This window comes from Pararge aegeria, chromosome 12 (genome assembly GCF_905163445.1).
Source record: "Pararge aegeria chromosome 12, ilParAegt1.1, whole genome shotgun sequence".
Classification (NCBI taxonomy): domain Eukaryota; kingdom Metazoa; phylum Arthropoda; class Insecta; order Lepidoptera; family Nymphalidae; genus Pararge; species Pararge aegeria.
In genome coordinates this window covers 13,852,773-13,879,260 of record NC_053191.1, presented here as the reverse complement: position 1 = coordinate 13,879,260, position 26,488 = coordinate 13,852,773, and the positions used below count along the sequence as shown (strand labels likewise).

At 35.1% G+C, this 26,488-nt stretch overlaps 1 protein-coding gene across 1 annotated transcript in view; it reads left to right on the top strand.

Moving 5' to 3' along the window:
- The first annotated feature begins 6,329 nt into the window (after positions 1-6,329).
- Positions 6,330-26,488, top strand: part of LOC120628459 (extracellular serine/threonine protein kinase four-jointed) — a 56,010-nt gene continuing 35,851 nt past the window's right edge. The window contains exon 1 of the mRNA XM_039896844.1: positions 6,330-6,542. Coding sequence (XP_039752778.1) covers positions 6,533-6,542 — 10 coding nt within the window. The 5' untranslated portion in view covers positions 6,330-6,532. The remainder of the gene's footprint in view (positions 6,543-26,488) is intronic.

Here is a 26,488-nt window from a genome sequence, read left to right as displayed (position 1 = left end):
TATAAGACTATTGGTAGTTATCTCTGTAGATTCTAGTCAGAGTTGTGGATTTATAACAAGTGAATTGAAGTGCAGTCGCACACTCGAGCTGCCGTCGAACAATAACACTCCCGGGACAGGAGAGTAGAAAACTGTTAATCGCTACTATCTACTATGTGGCTCAAACAGACTAACTGCTCCGTTGCTACAAGGTTTCGCATGTTCAACGGGTTATGAGATCTTGGTAGCTATACCGAGTAGCAGTACGAGCAAAGGTATTGGGGTTAACCTATTTCTGTTCCTTGTTTGGATATTGGTGGTATTGACCCTTGCCTTAAAGAGCACGCTAAGTTATCGGCTATTTTCATTATTATTCCGAATTAACCGTTTAAGCCCACCAACCTATATTAGTGCAGTGGCGGGTCAATGCTCTTAGGCCCTATCTCGAAGTTAATAGGTTGATAATGCTGATGACTCTTTAGAAAAGGACTGACTTTAGTTGAAATATGAAAAAATAATTTTCTATTCAATTTCCGGTTGAAACTTTATTTCATAGTATGCTCCTTTACTTTTAGAATATTAAAGTACTTTTTAATCATTTTACATCGGAAGCCTTCTCATCTTATCTCACTTAAAGTGTCTCTCATTTTTCTGCCCGGGGAAAGGTTACAATTTTATCTTCTCCCACTACTTTATCAAATCTCCGAGCATGCGTGAAAGTAGTAAATAATAAATACATATATTAAAAATGGAGGTAAACTTATCCTATTTTCTGTTGCCGTGTTTTGGCGGGTGCACTCTTTAAATATATCCCGTGTCAGGGGATATCCAGTCAACAAATTGACAGGTTATTGACTGGTACCCAGGGAACACCGCGTGGAGTCCTACATAACCTCTGTCCTGCCCAAAAGGACAGAGGTAGCCATAAAGCTTTTCCACGACAAACGGGAAATGCTAGCTGCGCTAGAAAAAGTTGAAGAATAACGAATAGTGAAAAGAAAACAGTGAAGGACGTCTGGAACCACAAAGGGGTTTTACTAAGTACTTACTATAGTTTTTTTTTAAATTGTAATGAACATTTTTTTACTTGAACTAGATGTATATTATTATACTTACGTGTAAAACTACATGCAGATTCGTTAGCCAAAATTGATCTGGCTCAGCGGGTTCATCAACCAGGAGCGGTTGGGGGGATTTTTTATATTTTTTTTCGATTTCACCCAAAACTGAGGCGTAATCACCCCGGACGACGGGTTGCCAAATTAACATTGTTGTTATGATGGATTTTACACCTGGCAGGTAAGGGTGTGTTTATAACGTCAAGTGTATTTGCTAGACGCGACTTTACTATATTACCATTACGGAGGACAGTTCCGATACAATTTTAAATAGGAACAGCATGCGTATATAATTTCTTTTTAGGAAATTTGAAAAAAAATTGAGTACGGGATGAGCTAGACAACATAGAAAGTAATTATATACCTTAATGCTATTATTTGGTACTGTAGTATATTTATTATTCTTATATACTCCAAAAAAGAGTTAAACATGATGTTAGCTCGTTGAAGTCTTTTTAATATAAAAGATATCCGTATTAAAGACATCAACGAGACATTACATTTTGTTTATATTGGCATAAGCTAAATAATTTAAGTTTGAAAAGTCGTTTTACTGCGAATGAAGGAAATATCTCACATATAGAAGATATCCTGTAGTGTAACTTTAAAGATTATCAGTCTGTCTTTGATTTGAAACTTTATCTCTAAGACTTGTATCAAGGGAAAGAAAGCCGTCAAGTTTGTAAAAAATAACTCGCAAATGTGAACGAGTCCTACGTCATCAATCACTATCGCGAATTCCCGATTCATTGGTATAATTAGATTTGGAAAATAAATAAAAAAAACACCGTATTGTATAAGGTATTGGCTTTTCGGATATTAAGGTTTTATTTGGAAGGTATTTTAATGAAAGTTTTCGTACTGTACCGTTCTTGATTGGATTTTATAATAAATCGATGGTGGTATAAAAGGGGATGTAATTAGCAATTATTATGCATTTGTGAATTATGCCAAGAATATATTTCATTCGTAATATATTCGGGGGTTACGTCACTTCGGGAGGAAACGAATCAATCAAAATGTAATATGTATAATTTGGCAGTTTATAAAAAAATCAACTGACTAATTATGAGAAGGTGCGATCAAAGAGCTCGGTGAGGCTTAAGGAATTAAGCAAGTACCCACGTCAAACATAAATTCATATGACATTAAATATTAAAATTGGTAGTTTGAGTGCAAATTACATTATCTTTGATTTGTATAATAAATATTCCCATTTTCCACCAAAAATTGTGTGGCCTACATACCTATTTAAAAAACAAATCGTTTAGTGCACTAGCCGAGTAAGTACAATATAATAAAGATTTGATCTAGAAAATTCTGTGTTTTATGCTTCGGAAGGGCAAGATACTGGCTATATTTGGTTTTTCCTAAGCTCTTAAATCGACATAAATAAAAATTCAGCATCCGTATGTCACTTTTCGCAAAACTCAAAAAGTGGGTCATCAATTTACTTGATTAGAGTGTTATATAATCTATATAAGAGTGTTTCTTTTTCTATATTCCATCGAGAAAGGAAATTAATATTAGAAATAGCCATAGATTGGACTTAGTATTAGTATAGATACTTTAACGAATCACTTTGTAATGCTTTTGATGTCGTAAAGAATGAAATTAAAATATTTTAGTTCCAAATGCTTTTCTACTCGTCTATCCCATAGAGAATAACACTTAAGATGCGAACGTAAAATTTATTTCTTAAACAAACACGCCGTGAAAAAATATAGAGGAGTACGGTGGCCCACACATGATTTCAAATATGTTCAATTCAATGTAGTTTTTAAATGATATACCTATGATATGCGATACATAAAAACGATAAAATATATTTATATAGTTCAAACAATAATCGTGATAGCAATTTAAGAGTTACTCAACAATTTTACTGCCGTGTACTTCTCATGTAATGTACGCATCAAAAGCGTCACCTATATACTTGAATAAAGATATTTTTGATTTTGACTTTGACTTTGAGTATTATGAAAATTAAGCTTAATTTGCTGTACTTCGCGAAAAGCAGGAGAATCTGTATGGTGTAATTTATAATTTCTTCGATCCTTATACTCCTCACCGGAGCATCGGAGCATGAATAATTGTTAAGTAATATAATAGTCATTGTAAAGTCAACATCTCCTGAGGATGCTCCGGTTTCGGAGCGAAATGTGCGTAGAGGGTACAATGCCGAAGATCTGTTTGGTGTGGAGTATGAGGATTGAAGAAATTATGAATTACACCATACAGATTCTCCTGCTTTTCGCGGAGTAGGTATAGCAAGTTAAGCTTAATTTTCATAATATATCATGGATTTCAGCAAAGTAACGCCTGCTTCTATCCAATATTTGATTTTGAGTTTCACTGACTGGTGCAAATAAACATTAAGTATTCCTCACAGTTGAGAAAGGCTCTGATGAAGCAGTTCTGTTGCTGGACATATAAATATACCGAGGTTGCCTTGCTTTTCCACCAGGGCTGGGCAGTGTGGTTGAGCGGCAAGCGTGAGGGCCTCAAGGATAGGCATTATAACAATATCAAGTATTAATAACTCATACTGGAGATTTTCTTCATTTTATATCATTTGCATAACCTGTGCATACCCTCTATGCACGCCACTGCTTCGAAACTATGTAACCGTTTTAACTAATTCTTGTACCTAGTGGAGAAGCTAAGATATGCTAAGAAGATGTGCTGCTGGAGGTATCATGTGGAATGATGCACAGCTATTGCAAACTTAGTAGTATGTAGTGTACTATTACTTTGTACAAAGCTGTACGCATCCCTTACTCACGCATTTGGCTCCCTTGCTTAGGCGCATTCTTAGTACACAATATTAGCACGCAACGTTGGCACGTATCCTTAGCACGAATCTCGCTATACAAACATCAAAGCCTTGAGCCCCTTTTCACCAGAGCTAAAGGTTAGCTAAGCTTCGATTTTTAAACTATCCTATATCTGGATTTCATTTCACTTTTGGAAAAGCAGTAACTGATACTAAGGTTTTATTTGGAAGGTATTTTAAAGAAAGTTTTCGTACTGTACCTCTCTTGATTCTTGATTGATTTGATTAGATTTACACAACTTTGTCAATTTATATAAGAGTGTTTCTATTTCTATATGCCATCGAGAAAGGAAATTAATATTAGAAACAGCCATAGATTGTACTTAGTAGTAGTATAAATACTTTAACGAATCACTTTGTAATGCTTTTGATGTCATAAAGAATTAATTTAAAATATTTTAGTTACAAATGATTTTCTACTCGTCTATCCCATAGAGAATAACACTTAAGATGCGAACGTAAAATTTATTTCTTAAACAACAGTAACTGATACCATCTTAAGAGTTGTAACAGCGTAATCAGGGAGTTGGGACTAGTGCGTAAGCTCGCCATGAGAGGAGCCCCAAGGCTCGACGTCATCGGGGGAATAGTTACGCTGCTCTGCACGGACTTCACCACAAGCGCATCCGTAGCTCACATCCTTAGGACTCAACCTTCATGTATCTTTCTATAAAAAACATATCTATGCTAAACCTCCATCAGCTTTGTTCAGCTTCGAATTTTGAGCGACCCTATTAATGGATTTAGAGATAGATAGATAGATGCGGTGATAGCCCAGTGGGTAGGACTTCGACTTCACTTTCGGGCAGGCGAGTTCGTATCCCAGCACGCACCTCTAACTTATCTAAGTTTTGTGCGTTTTCAGCAATTAAAATTAAACTTGCTTCAACGGTGAAGGAAAACATCGTGAGGAAACCTGCATACCTGAGAGTTCTCCATAATGTTCTTAAAGGTGTGTGAAGTCCAAAAATTCGCACTGGGCCAGCGTGGTGGACTATGGCCTTAACCCCTTCTCATTGTAGGGGGAGACCCGTGCCCTGTAGTGGGCCAATAATATAAATAAAATAAATGATGATTAATGGATTTGGAACATTCGCAGCATAACAACATCTCTATTGGAAAATGAACCAGGAAGCAGGGCTTTGATTTAGAAAGACTTTGATGAATATAAAGACAATAAACCCACAATTTGCTTTCATTTCATTACACTCCTTGTATAGTAATCAAAAGGTGTCAAAATATGTCACAAAATGCATTTTTGCGGACTGGTAAAACTGTGTGACAATTCCCATTACGGTTTAATCAAAGCTTAAATCGAAAAAATAATATTGTACCATAACTTCTCTCTTTATTATGAGCCTAGTAGTGTTTACACTTGAATTTGTAGCTTGCGGAATAAATACACAATTGTGTATAGATTGAGCAGAGGCCATATTGAATCGTTAAAAGAGCACTCCGAACATAAGAAATCCGAATACAAATTGTTAAGTTGAAAATGGCTTTTTTTATTGGAAGCATTTAATTAAAGAAGCTTTTGCATTCATTTACTCATCTTAATTATTCTTTACTGTCTGTAGAGTGAATAAAACTTTTTTCTACAAATTACTTTGACCCAATTGAAATATCACAAAGAAAAAATTAAAAATTTGTCTTAAACTAAAAAATCTTTTTTGTTTACATTTTAGGCTTAGGAAAAAAATAGTGGTAATTTTGGTAAATAGTCACCTGGTTTTACGATGGTAAAAATATCAATGGCATGGAAATAAACAAGACACACCTAAACAAAATTCTTGAAAACTTTCTAGAAAGGCTTCGAATACTAATTTTTTATCAGAAACCTGTTTGCATATTATTTTTTGAAGATTGGTAATAAAAAATAAACAAGTGACGAAAATCAAAAACATTATCCATTAACTAAGCGACAGGTTTACTGCACACAACTAATAGTACAATAACCTCTCTTGACCTAAATATGGAAAGCCCAAACCAAATAGTTACAAAAATTGGAACGAAAACACCACAACCAATGCTCTAATAGGGAATCAAATAAGAAAATTAGACACGACCTCAAAAACCACCATTAAAACCGTATCAGTATCAATTTATTAGATCCAAAGCAAATACTATAATTTTATAACTAACTGCCCTATCAATGAATCACTGTTCAGGGGCATAACTCACGCTTACTATAGAGATCTATAGATCCTATAGATCCAACGCTCGATCGTTCAAAGAAATCATCGGAAAAAAGTCAAACGAGACAGTACCATAATGCATGCCATTATAGCCATCCTGCTCATTCTTAGGAAAACTCGAAGGATTGAAAGGGACAAGGCACCTCGTATTCAGCCGTGCATGTTTTTACCTAAGTCAGTCTTGCACTGAACGTCGTCGAAGACGGACGCGTTTTTGTGCTTTTCAAGTTTCTTACATACATTTTTTTGAAATATTTATGGTGTTATGTTATTGAAAAATTTGACTCATTTTTTCGAGTGGGCTTTCTTTTAGACGACTCTGAATGTTCGAAGACTTCAAGGAATTTTGTGTTTTGTGATAAAATATTGAAGTGTTCTCGTGTTCTGGGATTTGGTGGCGATCTATGGGATACGGTTGGTATTTTATTTATAGTCTATTTTATCTTCTAATAAATATTTTATTGCAGTCCTTAAAGTGTTTTCGGCTTACCATAATATTACTGCTGTTAGAGTTTAACGTCCATACAAAAATAGTCAAAATACAATTAAATTAGTAAAATGTCATCTTCTGCACCACATAATTTATAAAAATCTACGTTTTACATTGTTAGAATAAACAGAACCTAGAACCTAGTCTTATGAAATTCCTTAAATGCCTTAACGTTATAGTTATGCAAAATTTTCAATAGCCAAGAACTCGTCTTTGTCCAGGATATGCTCCCATTTCTGAAATGCGGACACAATCTTCTTCTTATGACTATGATAATGCGTGATAATTTGGGTTATTCTCAGGGCTAAATCGACTTGGAGCTTTAAACTAGCTTAGGTAAACCTAAATAACACTTAATCTAGCGATTTTTCATCCCTTCATTACTGGAGAAGTAACTACGATGAAATTGCAATGATAATAACTTTTAGAACTTTTTGGATTTCATTGATTTGACACACACGTTTTTAAAACTGTCCATCTGTCCGAGTATACAGGCTTCAGAACGGCTGAACCGATTTTAACGGGACTTCACCGACACTAAAACCAATGTAAGGCGTAAGCTAGGCTTTAGCTTAGACCTTTGTTGCAGGAAAGAAAACTATTTCAACAGAAATTTTCAATTTAATAAAAACAAAAATAAATACCTTTCTAGGAGTGTGCAAGCCAAAAAGGAAATTGTAGATATAATGTCAAATCTGAGAATATGAGAATATGCATGTACTAAATATAGCCTTATTCTGCATACTTAGATATGTTGATATTCCTTGTTTAAACCGTACAGCTAAATCATTATAGGATCTGTCTATGTATCTGGTATAGTCTGGTTAAACCCATCTGATGTTAAGATACCATCTCATATTTTTTCTCCCTTTAATTTTTGGTCGAAAAATGTTTGTCTGCCATTGCATTCCACGACTATCTTGGGCACCATATTTTCTTGAAAATATTTTATCAGTGACCTTTGCATTCCAGAAGAAACAAAAGCTTTCAAAATATCACCATCATCTCAGATTCGGTTCCGTATCGGCTGCTTAATATGCCCTTTTACGAAGGTTTTGACACAGTAAGAGTTATTATAGCGCTTTGCGATAAATCTAAAAAAACTGAAAGGTACTACCAAACTTATTTATTGTTTAATAAGTACGGAAAACTGATGGACTGATCTATTACTGGACATCCATGTATTTATGGGTGTTTTTCGATGCTTTCGCTTAAGATGTTTATTTTTAACGTCATACTTATTGTATTATCTAAAATATTGGTTAATATTGCGATATCTCCACTGTACTACAGTAATAGTACAAATATATCTAAACATTAATATTCTTCAAACATCTTTTCCCATTTATTGTTAGGAGATAATTATATTCGTTTACTCATAACGAAGGCGAAGGTCAGGATTTCAAAGCACACCCTGGTTTTAGAAAAAGTTCACAACAAATTAAGGCAGTTCCCAATACCGGAAGTTGTTCTCATTTACAGCGATAGGTCCCTTTAAGTGTAATAGATAATATGTTTCCATCGACTGATACACAAATTATATGTACCTACCTGTGATATGTGTATTTTTGTGTTTCTCTCTATTCGTCCTTTATTTTCCTAACTGTGTAGTGGTGTACAAATAAAGAGTTTAAATAAATAATAAATAAATAATATGTCTTCGTATTCCATTTTTCTAACAAGTTAACGCTTGCCTGCGACCTTACCTGATGGTTAATGGCGATCTAGGGTTTCTAATCTTTGCTACTACACTACATGCACTGTCAAAATTCCCTACCAAACCACAGATCGGCAGAGTGATTACGTATCTCACAACAGGCTTGTGACAAGCGTAAATGTTTGCAAAGATCGCGAGATTTTCGCCTGTCGAAAGCCTGTTACGATATACGTAATCACCCTGCTGAGCTAATTTACGAATTACTAATTACTACCTGTTACTCCGTCCTTTCAACTAACTTCATTGATGGCGTAAATCAAGAATAAACGGACAAACACACTTACGCATTTATCACATTATTAAAGGAACCTTGGGCCGTGTGATCCGTTGTCACACTTGCTAACCACTAGACAAACGGTACAGTTAATCAAAATAAAGTGCTTGGTAAATGGATTACAAATTTTGAACCGGAAAGATAAATACAAAGCAACTTAAATGAAAGCTTGTAAAAATAAAAGGTTTCGCTCAAAAGCTTGGCGTCTTTGCGATAGCTTTTATCATTCAGTTGCGCAGGCTGTGCTCCGCGTTCTGATTGTGGCGGTACTAAATTAGGTAGTTACTTCCCTCCGTCATTTAGAGAGTCATACCGGGTATTACATCACCAAACATCTGTGATTTTAATCGTTAATGTTCCGAATCCGTTCTAAAACGTTCATGTAAAGATACGCTAACTTAAATTTGTACACAAATTCTAACTGAAAAATGTATATACATATACACACTGAAAAAGGTATGGTCTAGTGGTAAGGGCTTCGGCATGACTTTCGTGAAGACTGATTTTGATGCCCAGCACCTACATATAACCTTTCGGGGTAATGCGCGTTTTATTATTTGAAGTAATTATAATATCGCTTCTTTAACGGTGCAGGAAATATCTTGAGTAAACCTGCATGCCTGATAGTTCTCTCTCTAGACCCTGCTTTCTGAGCCCAAGGCCGTGGGTTCGATTCCCACTACTGAAAAATGTTTGTGTGATGAGCATGAATGATTTTCATGCTGTCTGGGTGTTTATATTCTAAGTATTTATGTATATTATTCATAAAAATATTCATCAGCCATCTTAGTACCCATAACACATGCTACGCTTACTTTGGGGCTAGATGGCGATGTGTGTATTGTCGTAGTATATTTATATTCATATTATATTTAAGTGCGGACTGGTAGACTTCACACGCCCTTGAGAACATTATACAGATTTTTAGGCATGCAGGTCTCCTAACGATTCATTTAAAACAGCAGTGGGACATAATAATTGGTTAAAGATGATAATGAATTATTGAAAAGAAAAACCAAACAAGCGAAGCAAGCGTCAAACGTTAACTGTTTACAAGCGAAATGAACAACTTAATCAACCTTCCTATCGACAAAAACCGGGTAAAACAACTCGTCTTACCTTGTAAAGTTCTAAATGAATGTCCAAGATAACTCCGCAAACGGCTTTATCAATTTCGATGAAGTTTTCCCGTAGTTTATTATTAAAGATAAGAACCGCGATTGTATCTCGTGTAATAAAATGGACAAATCACTATGTATTTTGTAGTGAAAATAATATAAATTATTTTATGCCCCTCCTAGTTACGTTTCGACTATTATAAAGATATGTTTTTTATTATTGTATCATATTAAATTCAAGATACTTTATCCTCTTGCTGTTTTGCATATTGATGTTGTACTGATGCCCTAACTGCTGCTTTGCTGACTAAGGGTCGTAACTCGTAACGTAATATGATTTATCACTAAAGATTTCGAGCGAGTGATTCCAATTTAGTTCGATTTCGTAGCTAGGTAATTTTTTTTTTTATTTTTGTTTATATATACTCTTTATTTGTACACCACATCAGAAAAACATAAAAAAGAACAGATAATTCAAGTGATAAAAATACTAAGTTTAGTAGATATAACTAAACAAGGGGTTAAACAAGGAATCAAGTAAATCGGCCGACAGACCGCAAGTAAATCTATAAATCTGTGTGCTTACTTTACAAAAAAATCACTGAGAATATCTTTAAAATCGGTTGGTAAAGTCATATCCTCCTCATTTCTTATAATATACAAATCATAAAGATATAGTGATAATCAGGCTTACTGCCTCGAAAATTGATGTTTTTGTGTTTACGATTTATGAAAATAATCTAATAATTTGGAATCTGTATACGATACTTTTTTTAAACTCGTTATCCAATATTTATTTGTTACGTAGTTTGGACTTGGTATTCATATTGGTTTTGTTTGGGTACATATAATCAAGGTTAATTTAATCTAACTCTATTCAATATAAAAATTGAGAGTAACGTCGTACGCATGAGCATTGAAACATTTTTATCATTACTTAAATGTATAAAAAGACTGACTATCTAATTGACACAATGACTAACTGATCTACACTAAGCTATGGGATAGATTTGGTTAAAATTTGGCATAAGGATAGATTTTTTTTCCGTAGGCATCCGCTATGAGAGAGGCTTTTACGAAAGGCAATAAAACAGGGGTTGGAAAGTAGAGTAAAAGTCATATATTTTATTTATTTATAGAGTACGATTAGCCATTAATAATTAAACGATTAATCATTGATCATTTTCTTCTTTGATTTCTGGAGACGGGCCTATGTGAAAAGTAACTGCTTACTTCCGCAACACTTACAGAAATGGTTTGAAAATTTTTCATAACGTTAAACTTCTAAAATAGAAAACTGTTTGTTTATGCATTTTATTCCCCCTCAACTTAGTTAGGTTAGGTTACGTTTGAACCCTTTTTTGACGGAATGAAAAATTTTAAATTACTTAATCTAACAAAATAGACAAATTTTACTTTATCCGAAGTAGGGTAAAATCTAAAATAAATCGTCCCGCCTGTACATTGGTCACGACAGTATGAAATCGCTACATCCTGCTTAAATTAGAACAATTGGCAACCTATAACCTAAGTTGATCTTTAGAGAAAGCTTTATCAAATAACGACTATCTTAAGAATCGGTTTTGTAACTTGGAGGTTGAAGTTGATTCGATCGGATACATTTTTTTTTGTGTAAATTTTCATTTATTATTCGCTACCACACTATTATATACCGCAAAATTATTTCTATTAATGAACGTTAACGAATTTAATAAGATTTCTATTTCTCTATGTTTGTTATGGGTTAATAACCGGAAAGTTTATGAAAACACTTTTGAAAGCCTGCAATGAATTAAAACTTACTTTTTTCGGAAGGCTTGATATTAACAATCGTAACTTTTCTGGAGGAGATCTCTCTTGATAGCTGCAAGGAATTTAGAGTTGAGATCCATCACGCTACTCCAGTGCAGGTTAGCGGGCATTGAAGACGTATTATTATTAAATGCTAGTAATAGTATCTGGAAGCTGTGATAGGGTAAGACTTTGACGTTTTTAAGCTATGTGCGTTTATTAAGCAACTAAAATACCTCTTGCTTGAACGGTGAAGGAAAACCACTTGCATGCCCGAACCTTTGCTACAATATGCTCAAAGGTGTGTGGAGTAGAGTGGCAGACTACGGCCTAAACCCCTTCTTATAGTGAAAAGAGATCCGTGCCCTTTAGTGGGCTGGCAATGGGTTAATGTGATGACTTTTGAAGGAGGTAGACACCAAAAATTTGATAACTTCAGGCTTGCATTTAGATTAACCAAACAAACCAATAAATCTTACAATTCTTGGTTCGATCCGAGAATCGAAATCAGTATCTCATGATCCATAGTAGAAAATGCTTACCACCAGACCAACGAGTTAGTAAGACGTATACAGTATATCAACTCAGCAGAATATTAAGAAAATGTCATCTCGTACAGAATTTACATACACGTCAAAGTTGACATATGTCGAATCCGTCACACAAATACCGAAGCGGCTCCATGACATATTCTTTAGGGCCATTATTTATCTGTGCGAAAAATGGCCGCCATTGTTTTGACAAATGGTCGTACATTTCAGTCGGCTCGCAATTTAAATTGACATGACATTGTTGTAACTTAGAATTAATGATACGTATTTGTTTTAAGCATAATTAAAGATGCTTAGTAACTTAAATATATATAATATATATATATATAAATACTACGAACACACATCGCCATCTAGCCCCAAAGTAAGCGTAGCTTGTGTTATGGGTACTAAGATCTACTTAGTAAATATGTATTGATAGTTATTTTTCTCAAATAGAACGAACAAACAATTCTGATATTATAAATTGCGAAAGTGTGTTATGAACAGTTTTCTTCATATGTATCGAACAGTATAGAATAGTAAAATAAAGGTAATTCAACCTATGAGTGAAGATTTTTTTTCAGTAGGCCTAAGCTCTAGCTTGCTTAGGTCTACCTAAGCGCATAAAGCTCTTAAATTCCCGTTAAACCTTTTCTAGATTATTATATGTGATTTATTGTTTATATAATTCCCACTGCTGGGCATATACCTCTCTCGGGAGAACTTTGTGTGATAGTTGGCGGGCTTAACGTTCTCAATTAGGCAACCTGAATTCCTTATTCCAGGCTGGGGCTGAATTTTTTTCTGGGACTGGAACCTACCTACCAATTATTATTGAAGGATTTATTCGGAAATCGATTGCAAGACCTCCAGATTAGCAGTTGAACTCGCTGTTCACTAGACCAACCAGACCAGGTTTATTCAGATATCGGGGTCCCATAATTAATATATTCAAACCAATCCACATTTTATATATGCTTGCAGTTCTCATAGGAGAGGTTGCCGTGTGACCTCTATAACCGGTTAAGGAAGAGCCAGTAGCGCACAGATTAGATTAATCTAGGACATAACGATCGTCTGTTGTTGGTGTTAAAAACCCGGAACCGACGAATTTTCTTCTACCTTCGATCCTGGTAAGAAGTCTGAAAATACTCTTGTATAAAAAAATCTGGACAATGTTTGTGTGATGAACATGAATGCTTTTCAGTGTCTGGGTGTTTATATATATATATATATATATATATATATATATTATAAGTGTTTAATAATAATAATAAATCCTTTATTTGAGAAAAAACAACACATAGGAATTAACTTTTAAAGTGAACTGTACAGAAAAACATATCAAAGAGAACATAAACAATAAAAAAAGAAAAGATCCTAAAATTAGGTAACTAAACAAAATATATTAAATATAATTCTATGTTGGCAGTGACATAATACTATGTAACGTTATGATGTCTGTGGTGTTTTTTTCTCCCAAACAGAGTATCGCTTCAGCGTTTTGCTGTAGCAGTATGCTGTATTTATGTACATATTATTATTTATAAAATTATGCATCAGTTATCTAAGTGATACAAGAAACGCTTACTTTGGGGCTATATGGCGATGTGTGTATTGTCATAGCATATTTATTTCTTTATCTCAAAGGCAATAGAAGCACCATAAGGTGCTGAGTTCGTAGACTTCTGACTAAGTGGACTGTTCGATATCAAACGAGTCGCAGATTCGCTGGAATGGAGGAATTAAAAAAAAGATTAAACCTATGCCAAGAAATAGGCCTCCATCGGTTGATATGATGATGATGATGATGACACTTGGGCAGCAAAACTAAAAACATCTAAATTTTAATATTCACTTACTGAATTTGTTGGTTTTTATTTTAGTGTAATTGTATTGTTCATCATAAGAAGTCTGAGTAGATGTCTTATGATAAACATATATTTAATTTTCTCTTACTTGTCTTATGTTATACGATCTTTTTATTACTTTTAGCGTAAAATATGTTTTGAAAATATGAAAAAAATTTATGCGACAAATGAATAAAAAATAAAAAAAATAATAAGAGATTTTCTTGTTCTAAGGCGTGTTTTTATTTTCTTAACAATTTAAAATAAATTTTACACTAAATAGTAACGGAAAGATGGTTGACATTATAATACAGGTAAGAAAAAATAGGCTTTACCTATTTTGATTGCTCTAGAAACATGTTTACTAGCGAACACTTGTCTGTGAATCAAAACTAAATACACTTTGAATGCGATGAAATCTAGTTTTATTTTTTTATTCGTCTGCATCACCAGTTTGGTATAAAAATATTTATTCAAAGTCATAAACGCGTCACATTTAGACCAATAAATAAGGCTTGAAAGAAGTCGTAAAACATCCAAATTTTTGTCGTCCGCCATTTTTACGAACTAAATAAACACTTTGTTGGAGTATTGCATTTTTATCGGTGTAACTTTTATTGGTATTGTAAAATATTTATTTTTATTATGGAATTATTGAAGCACTAACATTCGCCCACGGCTCCGTTTGTGTGTGGAGGGTTCTATACCTGTTTTGTTGTTTCAATTTGTATGGATTTAAGCAAACAAAACCAAGATCTATAATGCCTTTTCATTGGGCAGTCTATTATAAGTGGGACCCGACGTAGGCGCTAATAAAATATAGTGTCGATTACTCACAGTGACCCGCGTGTCTTGAAGTGCACTGTCTATAACTAGGTATTTCTTTTGCAGCACGGAAAGTTAATCGGCCAGTCTCATGACCATGATACCTAATAACGATAGTTATCGACAATTTCTCTCTTTTCCTAAGAAAGTAACTGTGCTCATCACTGGGACAGCAATTAAAGTATACGATGAATATATTCCTTTCTAAGGCCCACTGCTGTGGCACAGGGTTCTCCTAGAATAATGGGATTTAGAGCTTACACCCACCACGTTGTTTTAATGACCTACAGATGACTTTTTACCATTAGGTTTTACTAAACTTATTAGAAATAGGTTTGCACACGGATTTTTTCAATTTGGATTATTTCAACGAATAAAATAAGAATAAGGTACAATCAAAATTAACGATCGATCAAAAATATTAATGCTAGTAGATTTAATAAAATATTTGAAACGCTTACGCTCCTTCCGAAAACCAGTGTGCAATATTTAAAATTTAATTTGACGCAAATCAATCTGCGTCCAACCTGCAACATCAGCGGCATTGAAATTTGACCAATCACGAAAAGAGCGCGATCGAGGAAGGCTTGTTATTGGTCGGACATAGGACGCAAACTTGACCGCCACTAAGGACATAAGTTGGATGCGGCACGGCGTTGCCTTCGTTGTAGTTATGTATACTTGTTAAACTACTCGGGAGTTTAACCTCGTGGGAATAGCTATAAGCAAAAAATGTCGCTCTGTCCGGTTGTAACAATGGAGACGTGACGTTTGACCGTCCTAAAATGTTTCGGGTCACGACTGTATGGTTGGAAAGCTCGCTCTCATATATTAGGGGTCCTGTTTTATTTGAGTTAAACGTTTCTACGGGTGATCAGACTTTGTAAGTATAATTTTATAAAAAATCGACCAGCTAATTCATGATCATTATCGTTCTTATTATTAACAGCGTATGAATGAAGAGAGATCTTCTTTCGTTTGACGACCTCCCTGGCGCAGCGTTGAGTGCTGGGCTTTTAAGTTGGAGGTCCCGGGTTCGATTCCCAGCAGGGGCAATTTGGAGTTTATTATTTCCGAATTTTCTCTGGTCTGGTCTGGTGGGTGGCTTCGGCCGTTCCTCATAGCGATTGAGCGTTCCGGTATGATGTCGCGTAGAAACCGATTATATGTTTCCATGGGTTAAATATACCTGCCATACTCCCAAACGGGTTAGCCCGCTACCATCTTAGACAGAAGGGCTAACTTGTAGTGTGAAGAGAGCTTAGAACCAGTATAATATATCATCACCGGCCCACTACAGACCACGGATCTCATCTCACAATGAGAAAGGTTTAGGCCGTAGTACACCACGCTGGCCAAGTGAGGATTGGTAGAATTACGCCATAGAGAAAATTATGGAGAACTCTCAGTCATGCAGGTCAATTAAATCAATTTTTATTTATAATAGCTTAAATTAAAAACTCATTTAACTCCGAAAAGTTAGAGGTGCGTGCCGGTGATCGAACACGGTTCCCCTGGAAGGATGCCAAGGCTCTAACCGCTAGGCTATCACCGCTTGCATAATGTAAACTTTCTCATTGCTATTGAGGCTAAGTTTAAAAGTTGAGAGATCGTGCTTGCATTTTTTATTTTCAATTCCCTGCGCCCTTTGACACGGTTTCTAACCAGTAATTTAGTAAAAAGTAGGATTCCACGCTTTGATATAAAAAAAACAGTGAATTATTTTACTACTGAGTGTTTGGGTGGGTCTTTTTAATATATATTTTATAGAAGGAGGCGTTACTTAGGGGAATTTCATGATCATCATATCAACCCATTACCGGCCCACTACAAGGCACGGATCTCATCCCACAATGAGAAGGGGTTAAGGCCGTAGTCCATCACGCTGGCCCAGTGCGGACTGGTGGACTCCACACACCTTTGAGAACACTTAGGAAACCTGCATGTGATATTAAAATTGCTTAAATTAAAAACGCACAGAACTCCAAAATTCAGTGGTGCGTGCTGAGGCTCGAGCAAGGAGCCCTATCACCGCTCTTTGAATTACATTATATATCAAGAAAGTTAAGCTAATTATCTATACTCTGCGAAAAGCTGGAGAATCGGTATGGTGCAATTTATATTTTCCTAAACCTTTATACTCCACACCAAACAGATCTTCGGCAATGTACGATCTACGCACGTCTCGCTCCGACACCGGAGAGGAGATGTTGCACCCTAAACCTCATTTTCAGTTGTCTTGACAAATGTTACAGTACATACAGTGGGTAAATAATTAAATTTTTCATAACAATAACTTAATATTTGCGAGATATTTATATTCATGACATTGAGTTGGTGGGTATTTTGATATAAATACGACCTACATGGACCTCAGTCCTACATGGACTCGAACGATGCAAAGATACCTCCCGGCGTCTTAGTCGTTTAACACAATGAATAATTCTTAAGAACTACTTAATTTTCATAATTATTCATAATGTTTCATATCTCCTTTAATAACCATTTGTTTTGTAATTATCGTCTTTTGTTTATTGTAACATATTTTATGAGTCGTGTGGTTACCACAGATCACAATACGAGGCGGCTAATAATGTAACGGACAGGCGGCAGTGTCCTATGCGCTACTAATATCACCTGCTGCGTTCACCAAGTTCCAGCAGTAGAATGTGATTGACCTTGTATTATGTCATTTAGCATTAAGGTTTTTGGATTTTTAAGCCATCGTTTTGGGTGCAACTGTAGGTATCCTAAAAATGTCCTCTATAAGCGAACATGCATCTTCCTAACATCTCTTTCCCTCCTAAGAAGTTATTTGTACGAGTTTTCTAATTCGCTTTTTAACTCGTATGTTTACTAAAAAGTCAGAAACTGGTTTGAAGCCCCTCTTATTAAGTTATAATAAAATATTCAATCCATCTTATTTGCAAAGCGAAACGTTCAAATGAAATTTGAGATAAAACCCGACAAATTAGCCAATACGTGACAAATTTAACGGTGCCAATACCCGCCCGACTGGTTTTCTTACAATAATATCGAGGTTGGTATAAAAATTATGACCATTTGTATCGAATTTTATGATAGAGACTTTAAAATATTTTCGAAGCCTCAATAGCTTGACGAGGAAAGTCTCACTAAATGCAAAAGGGTTTCTTTACCATTTCAAACCATATGATGAGGTCATCATTATCAACCCTTTACCGGTCCACTGCAGGGCATTTTGGTGGCCCACAATGAAAATAGGGTTGAGGCCGTAGTCCACCATGCTGGCCAAGTGCGGATTGGTAGACCTCACACGCCTTTGAGAACTTTCAGGAGACCTCTCGGGCATGCAGCTTTTCCGCGATGTGTTCCTTCACCGATAAAGCTAGTGTTATTTTTAATGTTTTAATCAAAGAAATAAAACGCACATAACTCCAAAATGTTAGTACCTGGTAATAGTCATACTGAAAGTAGACCCGTGCATTTTAGTGGGTCGATAATGAGATGATTACGATAACTTCGATTGATGTTATCCACCATTTTGTAAATGGATAAAAACGATCTGTTTATCATTTTTACCTTATTTTTTAAATACACCATTTAGCTGTCTTTATAAATTCATTTTTATTTTGACAGGATGAAATACCATGAGAGTCACTAGTTCTCGTAAACTGGAGGCCACCACCGGTAATAAAAGATCGACTCTCATGTTAAAATGTCGCGATTAAAATATAGCTCCGTGAGCTTGTAAATTAGTTTTTTTCTACATTTTTATTTATTATATTATAGAACCATATTTTAATAATTTACCATAATATGTAACTGTAGTTTGTGTTGTTTTATTTGGGACTTATTTATAAAAAAAAGATCCGGATATTGTAATCACGCACCAATACGAATTGGTTTATTTTGGATAGCAAGATTCCAATAGTGTAACTTTTTCATAACTTGCGTAACTTTTTCATAACTTTGATTATATATTTTTTGTTATTCAACTAGACAGTGGTGCTTAATTGTTTGTAAATTGATCTAATAACTTAAGTTAACTAACCGATCCGATGAGGAAATTTATAAAAAGGCTCAGGAATGCAGTCCCAAAGCTTTTGAACATTTTACACCAGTTACTCATAGTTTGGAGTTTTGCATAAAACAGAATTAGTACCAATATGCTCAAAATGAAACTCAGTGCGATAGAGTTTGACAGTCGAGTGGGCAGCGACTCTGCTTTCTGAGTAGGCCGTAGTTTCGATTCCCACAATGATGAACATGAATGTTTGTCAGTGTCTGGGTGTCTATCTGTATATTATATGTGTTTTTATGTGTATTATATTCATAAAAATATTCATCTTAGTACCCATAACACAAGCTACGCTTGCTTTGGGGCTAGATGGCGATGTGTGTGTTGTCGTAGTATATTTATTGTTATTATTATTATATTTATTCGTGCTCATAACTGTTCGTTTGGTTATTTTAACTTATTATTGTTTATGTAGTTTGATTAAAGAAATTAACTAAGATATTTCGCATTTATAATTTTACTGATATTATAAATGCGAAAGTTTTGTTAGATGTACGTTACTCAATAATGCCAGAACGGCTGATCAAATCTTGATGACATATAGCACATATATAGATTGTTGTATTGAGAAGCACAAAGTCGCGAGCAATAAATAGTCTTGTATAAGCACCTGTTAGTTCAAACTCACAAACAATATTTAAATATACATAAAACCTTTTTCGTGACAAATAACGGACTTTTTTGAAGAATTTAAAACTATACATTAAGAGACGATCGTTTCCGGCCAAATTTAAATTATGTTTTTGTTTCAAATCTTGTATTATAAATGCGAGAATGTGTTTGTTTGTTGGTTTGTCAGTTATTACCTACTAGGCTACTTTAACTAAGCAATTGATCAACTTGGATTTGACATAGCGTTAGTTGAAAAAATGGAGAGTTATAACTTTTAGTCCCAGCAAAACAAACGGTTTTCACGGAATTGTTATAAACCGTAATGAAAGCAGGAGAAGATTGCTCGTAGTAAAATATAGCAAAAGTACTTATAGAAGTTTCTTGTATTGTTTCTAAGTTTGTGCAATAAAGTATTTAAAAAAAAAAAAAAAAAAAAGTTTTCACTAATGACGCAGAAGGCAATATCTAAATAAGTCACGCCTAATCAAAGAAGATTCCTAGGCAAGCATTTAAATTTTACCAATCAATTTTCACACAAACGGCTCACGCAACCTAACTTGTCTATAATTCTTCCATAAGGTGTGGTACTTTGTGTTTGCACTATCATACTTTTACATTTTTCGTATGGATTAATAAAAATCGAATTATTATTTTACTATCTGTCAAGTGTCAGTTTACGACTTTCCTAAACATTACGCCACGCCGAATCGTTGTTGTATCTTTAGATAGCGCCTAAGGTCGTTAGTTATCATCTGAGAGTTGGTGCAACGTTTTTATTCTCTAAGCCTCACCCAGTCATTAGGCATCCGATTTAAGCATTTCCTAGATTTAGTGAAAAGTAACTAACTGAGCATCCAGCATTCCATAGAATTAAGAAGATACAGAAACCGTGTGCGAACAAATATAGAAGCATCAAAAACCACTCCACTTTAGTAGTGTTTCTCAAACAGGCGGTAAGTCCATTATTACCATTAGGCAGTTCACAGAAATTATTTAACGTTTAATGTTCTAAACGTTTGCCAATGGGAAAAATGGGAAAAAATTGTGTGCTAGCAACATTCCACGGGTGTGAAGTGAGACGTGTGCGGGGCGTTGTCACTGTTTTTGTACCCAATGCACTGAATGTAATAATGGCTATTGGATAGAAGCAGTTACTCCATAATATATTATGAAAATTAAGCTAACTATAATTGAGGGTACATTATCGAGGATCTGTTTAGTGTGGAGTATACGGATTGAAGTAATTATAAATTACACCAAAACAGATTCTCCTACTGTACGCGGAGTATAGCAAATTAAGTTTAATTTTCATAATGTAATAATGGCTGTATGAGGGTTCTGTATTTTCTTATTACTGTGCGGCATTCTAATTAATTAAAGTTGTTAATGTAGGGGAGTTTGTAGAAGAGAATAATAGTTTGAGCCGTAATGTCTTTTCTCGGTTTTCTCAATAGGCACAGCATACTATTCACAACAAGCTACGATAATGTGTGCGAAGTGCAAACTGCAGTATTTCGATTAAATTCATTTGTAGTTTTAATTAACAGGGATTTTTGTTTCTATTATCTTCGCTACGATAAAATAACTTATATATTTTTTTTATTCCACTACAAGTTAGCCCTTGACTGTCTTGGAGGGCTAACCCGTTAGGGAGTATGGCAGTTATTTTAAACCTATACCCCTATCGGTAACTAAGGGACATCGTACCAGAATGTTTAGCGGAGTCGCTTAGCTACTTTGTAGGCAGGGTGACCACGGACAAATCGTAGAAAATTTATATTTATTAATTCCCAAATTTTCCCTGCCATGAATTGAGCCAACTAAAAACCAGAGACAGCGATATTATAAATATAAAAAAATGTTTGTTTGTAATCAACTTGAGTTTTGGCATAGCTCCTTTAAACTATACCATAAATCGAGTTCATTGGTGGCTTAGTGAGGGCATGAAGGCAGGATAAACAAACAAACAAACAAACAAACAAACTAACAGAAACATTTTCGCATTTACAATATTAGTATGGATTTAATCGATAAGTGGTTTTGTTTTGTGGAAGGCTTCCGCTGTGGCTAGATACCACCCTACCGATAAAGATGTGCCGCTAAGCTATTAAGCGTGCCGGTACGACGTCGTTTAGAAACCGACTATATATGGGTATATAGTCGTATGGGTTTACTATAACTGCCATACTCCTAACAGGTTAGACAGTTACAATCATAGACCTCATCATACCACTATGTGAGATTACAGTCAAGCGCTAAATTGTAATGTAATAAAAAAAGGTGGTCCTATTTATGACCTTGCATAAAACGATGGCTTTCATAAAAGTCAAATCACTGTAATTTCTGCAAGTACTATTATCTATTCTATGACATTTATTGGTGTAAACTTATATAAAATCCGTTAGCGTTTTAAGGTTAGCGCATTCCAAGAGACTTATACGGTGAGATTACTTTACTGTGCATTTATGATGGCAATAACCTTGTTAGTACATATTTTTTTTAAGAACCAGAGTGTATTATGTGACAAGTTTTTTATAAATACCTTTTACAAAGTTACGGTACGTAAAGATTGAATAAAAACAAGGATGTTCGACCGCAAAGATCCGCGAGCTTTCCGTCCTGCGACAAGTAATAAAATTCCACTTTTTACCATAACAGTCTTCCTTTGAAACCCAATAGTGAGGTCTAGATTAGAGTTACCATATCGTATCGGAAACCGGAAAATAAGTACGATGCTTTGTTTAATTTGATTACAAGTTTATTAAAGCCCTTAACAGCAATCTCGCATGATGTTAAATAACGATAACTAATATTAAATAATAAATAAACTACGACAATACACACATCGCCATCTAGCTCCAAAGTGAGAGTAGCTGGTGTTACGGGTACTAAAATGTCTGGGGAATATTTTTATGTATAATATACATCTTATAAATATATATATCTTTAAACGAGCAATTCTTGTATATCTTTTAACGCGCAATTCTTGTATATATATAATTGGAATCTCGGAATCGGCTCCAAAGATTTTGATGAAATTTCGTTCGTATTCGGAGGCGATAAATCGATCGATATACAACGGAGAACGAACTCCAGCGTCCTGTGTGCTACCACCTACAGTGTTTATCAAATGGTCTGTGTCTGCCAACCCTCCTTCTGGGAGGCCTGTAGTCCACCTGTGAACTGTATAAGCTATTGATAATAATGATTAAATTACAGTATTTCTGTAACATAGCCGAATCCTGGTAATTAATTAATTAGTTTATTCAAACTCTTTATTTGTACACCAGTATACAGTTAGGAAAATAAAGGACGAATAGAAAGAAACACAGACTGGAGTAGAATACAAAAGGCGGCCTTATCGCTTAGAAGCGAACTCTGCCAGCAACCTTAGGATTAAAAGAGCGAGAACAACTAGGTGGTGAAAAATTATTATAAACCTATATTAAAAAACTACATACGAATACATGAACAAAAATTACACAAATAAAAAAAAACGTGTGCACTTATGTACACACGTTCAGTTATACTTGTTTGGCGTAACAAGATAAAAATTTGAACAACCTAGTTTAGCACAACATAAAAATTTGAGATTTTTGTACAATTGAATCAATTAAATTACCGGAATCAACCCGCAGACTTTGACAATTGAAAGTGTCTGTCAAACCTTTTTTCGAAAAACTAAAATGTTGACTATAGCTAACTTCAGGGTGTCGGTTTTTTGTGACGGTGTGCGCGCGCATCTCTATTTACTCTCACCATTTCCCCAACGCGCCAAAAGAAGTATAACTACAAAAAAAAAATCATTGAGTTTCGCAGTGTAATTAAATGACCAGGATAAGTCCCGATATGTCAGTTCGCGTGGTATCTCTAATTAAGGCTCCGGTCTAGATGGACTACACATCCTAAGCCCGTAAAGGGAACCCCGATAAGCCATTTTATTGCGTGTAAGCTATTTCAGAATGTACCCACCTCTAATCTTTGCATCATTAAATCTATTTAAGTTTTACCGCAATTACATGTCTATTAACCGACTTCAAAAAGCACTCAGGTATGTGTGTTATGTTATTTATCGCTGGATAGTAAGCTGAAAATGGTTAGGTACCGTGCCATCGGTGGTAAAAAGTATCCGATGGAAATTGCTGTTATACTGATGATATAATAAAATGTAAATATGTATATACATATATATATATTTACATTTTATTCTGTTAAGCAAAAACTAGCGGACCCGTGCAACTTCATCTGCACCAAATCTGTTATTACCGGAAAACACGAATAAAATATTTTTTTTAAAAATGAATCCTAGCTAGATCGATTTATCGCCCCCGAAATATATGTATGTACCTATATTAAATTTCGTGAAAATCGTTGGAGCCGATTCCGAATTTCCAATTATATATATTTATATGAAAGAATTGTTCGTTTAAAGACATAAGATATGTATTTATTATCTATACTAATATTATAAAATTGTTGTTAATACTAAATACATTACTATAATAAATACATTACTTGGCATGCGCTGAGAACAATTTATGATATACCTATAACAAGTATATACTACAACATTTTATTAAATTTTGAAAATTTAAAAATTGTTGATGTTATAAATTACAACATACAGATTCTCCTGATTTTCGCGGTTAAGCTTAATTTGCATAATTTAGATTTAGTTTTATTTTTCACTGAGCAAGAAATTTACATGTTTGTTTCTGCATAGTCGTAGTTTAGGGGTCAGAGAATTACATAGGCATAGATTGAAATTGCTACGCGAACGAAGTTGCGGTCAACAACTATTACAATAACAAACCACGGAGTATTGTACTTGTCTGCAATTAATATAAATACACTCCATTTCTTCTAAATGGTCTTATAATGTACCTAAACAACAATTTTAGTGTTAAGCATGTTTAAAAAATAATAAGACATAAATGCGATTAAATAAATAAAAACAAACAAATTAAAAACATATTTTACTTGTGTAATCGTGGTTTTATTTTTTATCTTACCATTTTGAAAATGAACCTTACAGTAAAAAATAACAAAAAGATTGTTTACATTATAAGACAGTAAGAAATAAAATTTACTTAAGATGCATTATCTTTAATTTAAATTGAGATTTGGGATTGTCTCGATATTAACAAGCGCCTATTAATTATTCTAACGGGCATCGGACAGGCTACTAGTTTTTACGCGGAACGGCAGCCATCTGATCGCCGTAACTGGTTCTGTTCTGCTCTTTTGAACACCTTTTGTTCTTACTCGAGTTATAGGTACGTGTCACAGACCTTGGTTGCGTAATGGCGATAATATAGGGCGAGAAGTCTCTCACTGTATACAGCATTTTATAGTTTGTAGCTATTGCCCCAAAATTCGTTCGTATTTGCTTCGGTTTTAAGAAAAAAAATTAAGAGTCTTTAAGGCGCGTATTTAAGAGGAAGGTTTGTTTTCATTGGATTGAAGAATTGCTGACTCGTGTATGCTTTACAAAAGTTATGTTTATGGATCCCACAGGAACATTTTCCGGGATTCTTCTGGGATTAGTTCTCGGAGACCGTTTTCAGTATTCAAGCTATCTCTATGCTAAACTTGATCAAGATCAGTCGTTAAGAACCGTTTACTTAACTTAACCGTTTTGTCTAGTAAAAACACATACATATATTCAAATAATAAACTCCAAGTCAAATCAACCACTTAGTTGATTCTGTGTTACTAAAACAACCTCATAAATGTGCCTTGGAATACCAAACAAATAAAGGAATACCAAAGCTTGCAATTCTAAAAAAATAATGCTTGGAATAAGTATAGGTTACAGGTGCCCTCTGTACTGTTGCACAGAGGGCACCTGTAACCTATACTTTTGGAAACAAACTGTGCTAATGTACTTTTCTGGCAGTAGTACATCAGTACAGTTTTTTTCCAATAGTGCCTTGCAATACCAAAAGAACAACGCTAGGAATTCTTGCAGTAGTAGAGCATCTTGTGACAGAGCTCTTTATTAGAAGCACTGTGCAATTAAAGCAAAAGATGCCTTGCCAAAAGAATAACATTCATCATCATCATCATCATCACTTCAACCGACTGAAGTCCACTGCTATGTCCACATAGTTCTTTTGTAGAGAGTTCCAAAATCCACGGTCCTGGGCCGCTTGTTTCCAGCGGCTCCCAACCGTTTGATGTCGTCTGTCCACCTCGTTGGGGGCCGACCAACACTGCGTTTACCTGTGCGGGGTCGCCATTCCAACACCTTGGAACCCCAACGTCCATCGGTTCTCCGAGCTATGTGCCCCGCCCATTTCCACTTCAGCTTTGCAACTCGCTGAGCTATGTCGGTAACTCTGGTTCTTCTACGGATCTCCGCATTTCTGATTTGATCACGTAGAGATACACCCAACATTGCTCTTTCCATCGCCCGCTAACTAGAATAACTACCGCAGAATAACTTTAAAATACCAAAAGCATAATGATCGGAATACCAAAACGATAATGCTTGGAATAAGAAGAGGCAATAGCTACCTCCTGTACTAGTAGAGCAGTGCACTTTTTGCAAATAGTGCCTTGCAGTACCAAAATAATAACGCTTGGAATACCCCAAAAAAATTAATCTTTGAATAAGAAAAAGTTACAGCTACCCTCTGTACTAGTAGAGCAGTGCAGTTTTTGCAAATAGTGCCTTGGAACACTAAAATGAAAGAATGTCGCTAGGTACTCTCGCTTTCCCAAACCGCTACTGGGCAACTAAAAACGGCAACAATTAAAAACAATCGGGGCCGATGAATTCTTATACTGCAAAATGTATAATTGTGGTCGGCCGCCTTCCCAGAACAAATACCAAGTGGATACAAAGAGATTCTTCGTCATTAGCTTTTGGTTGCAGTTTTTGTATCGAAATATCGATGGGGCTGAATTGAATCCGTCGAATAGGTACGTGAACTTGGTTACATAGCCGGCGAACATGCCTCCTACGTCATTTGTGCACTCGCGTCTTGTGTCGCGCGGTGCAAATAGTCTCTACTTCATATCCACCAGTTTCCGAAAAATTCAAGACACGCAGTATAAAAAAAAATAGCAATATTAACCTAGTATT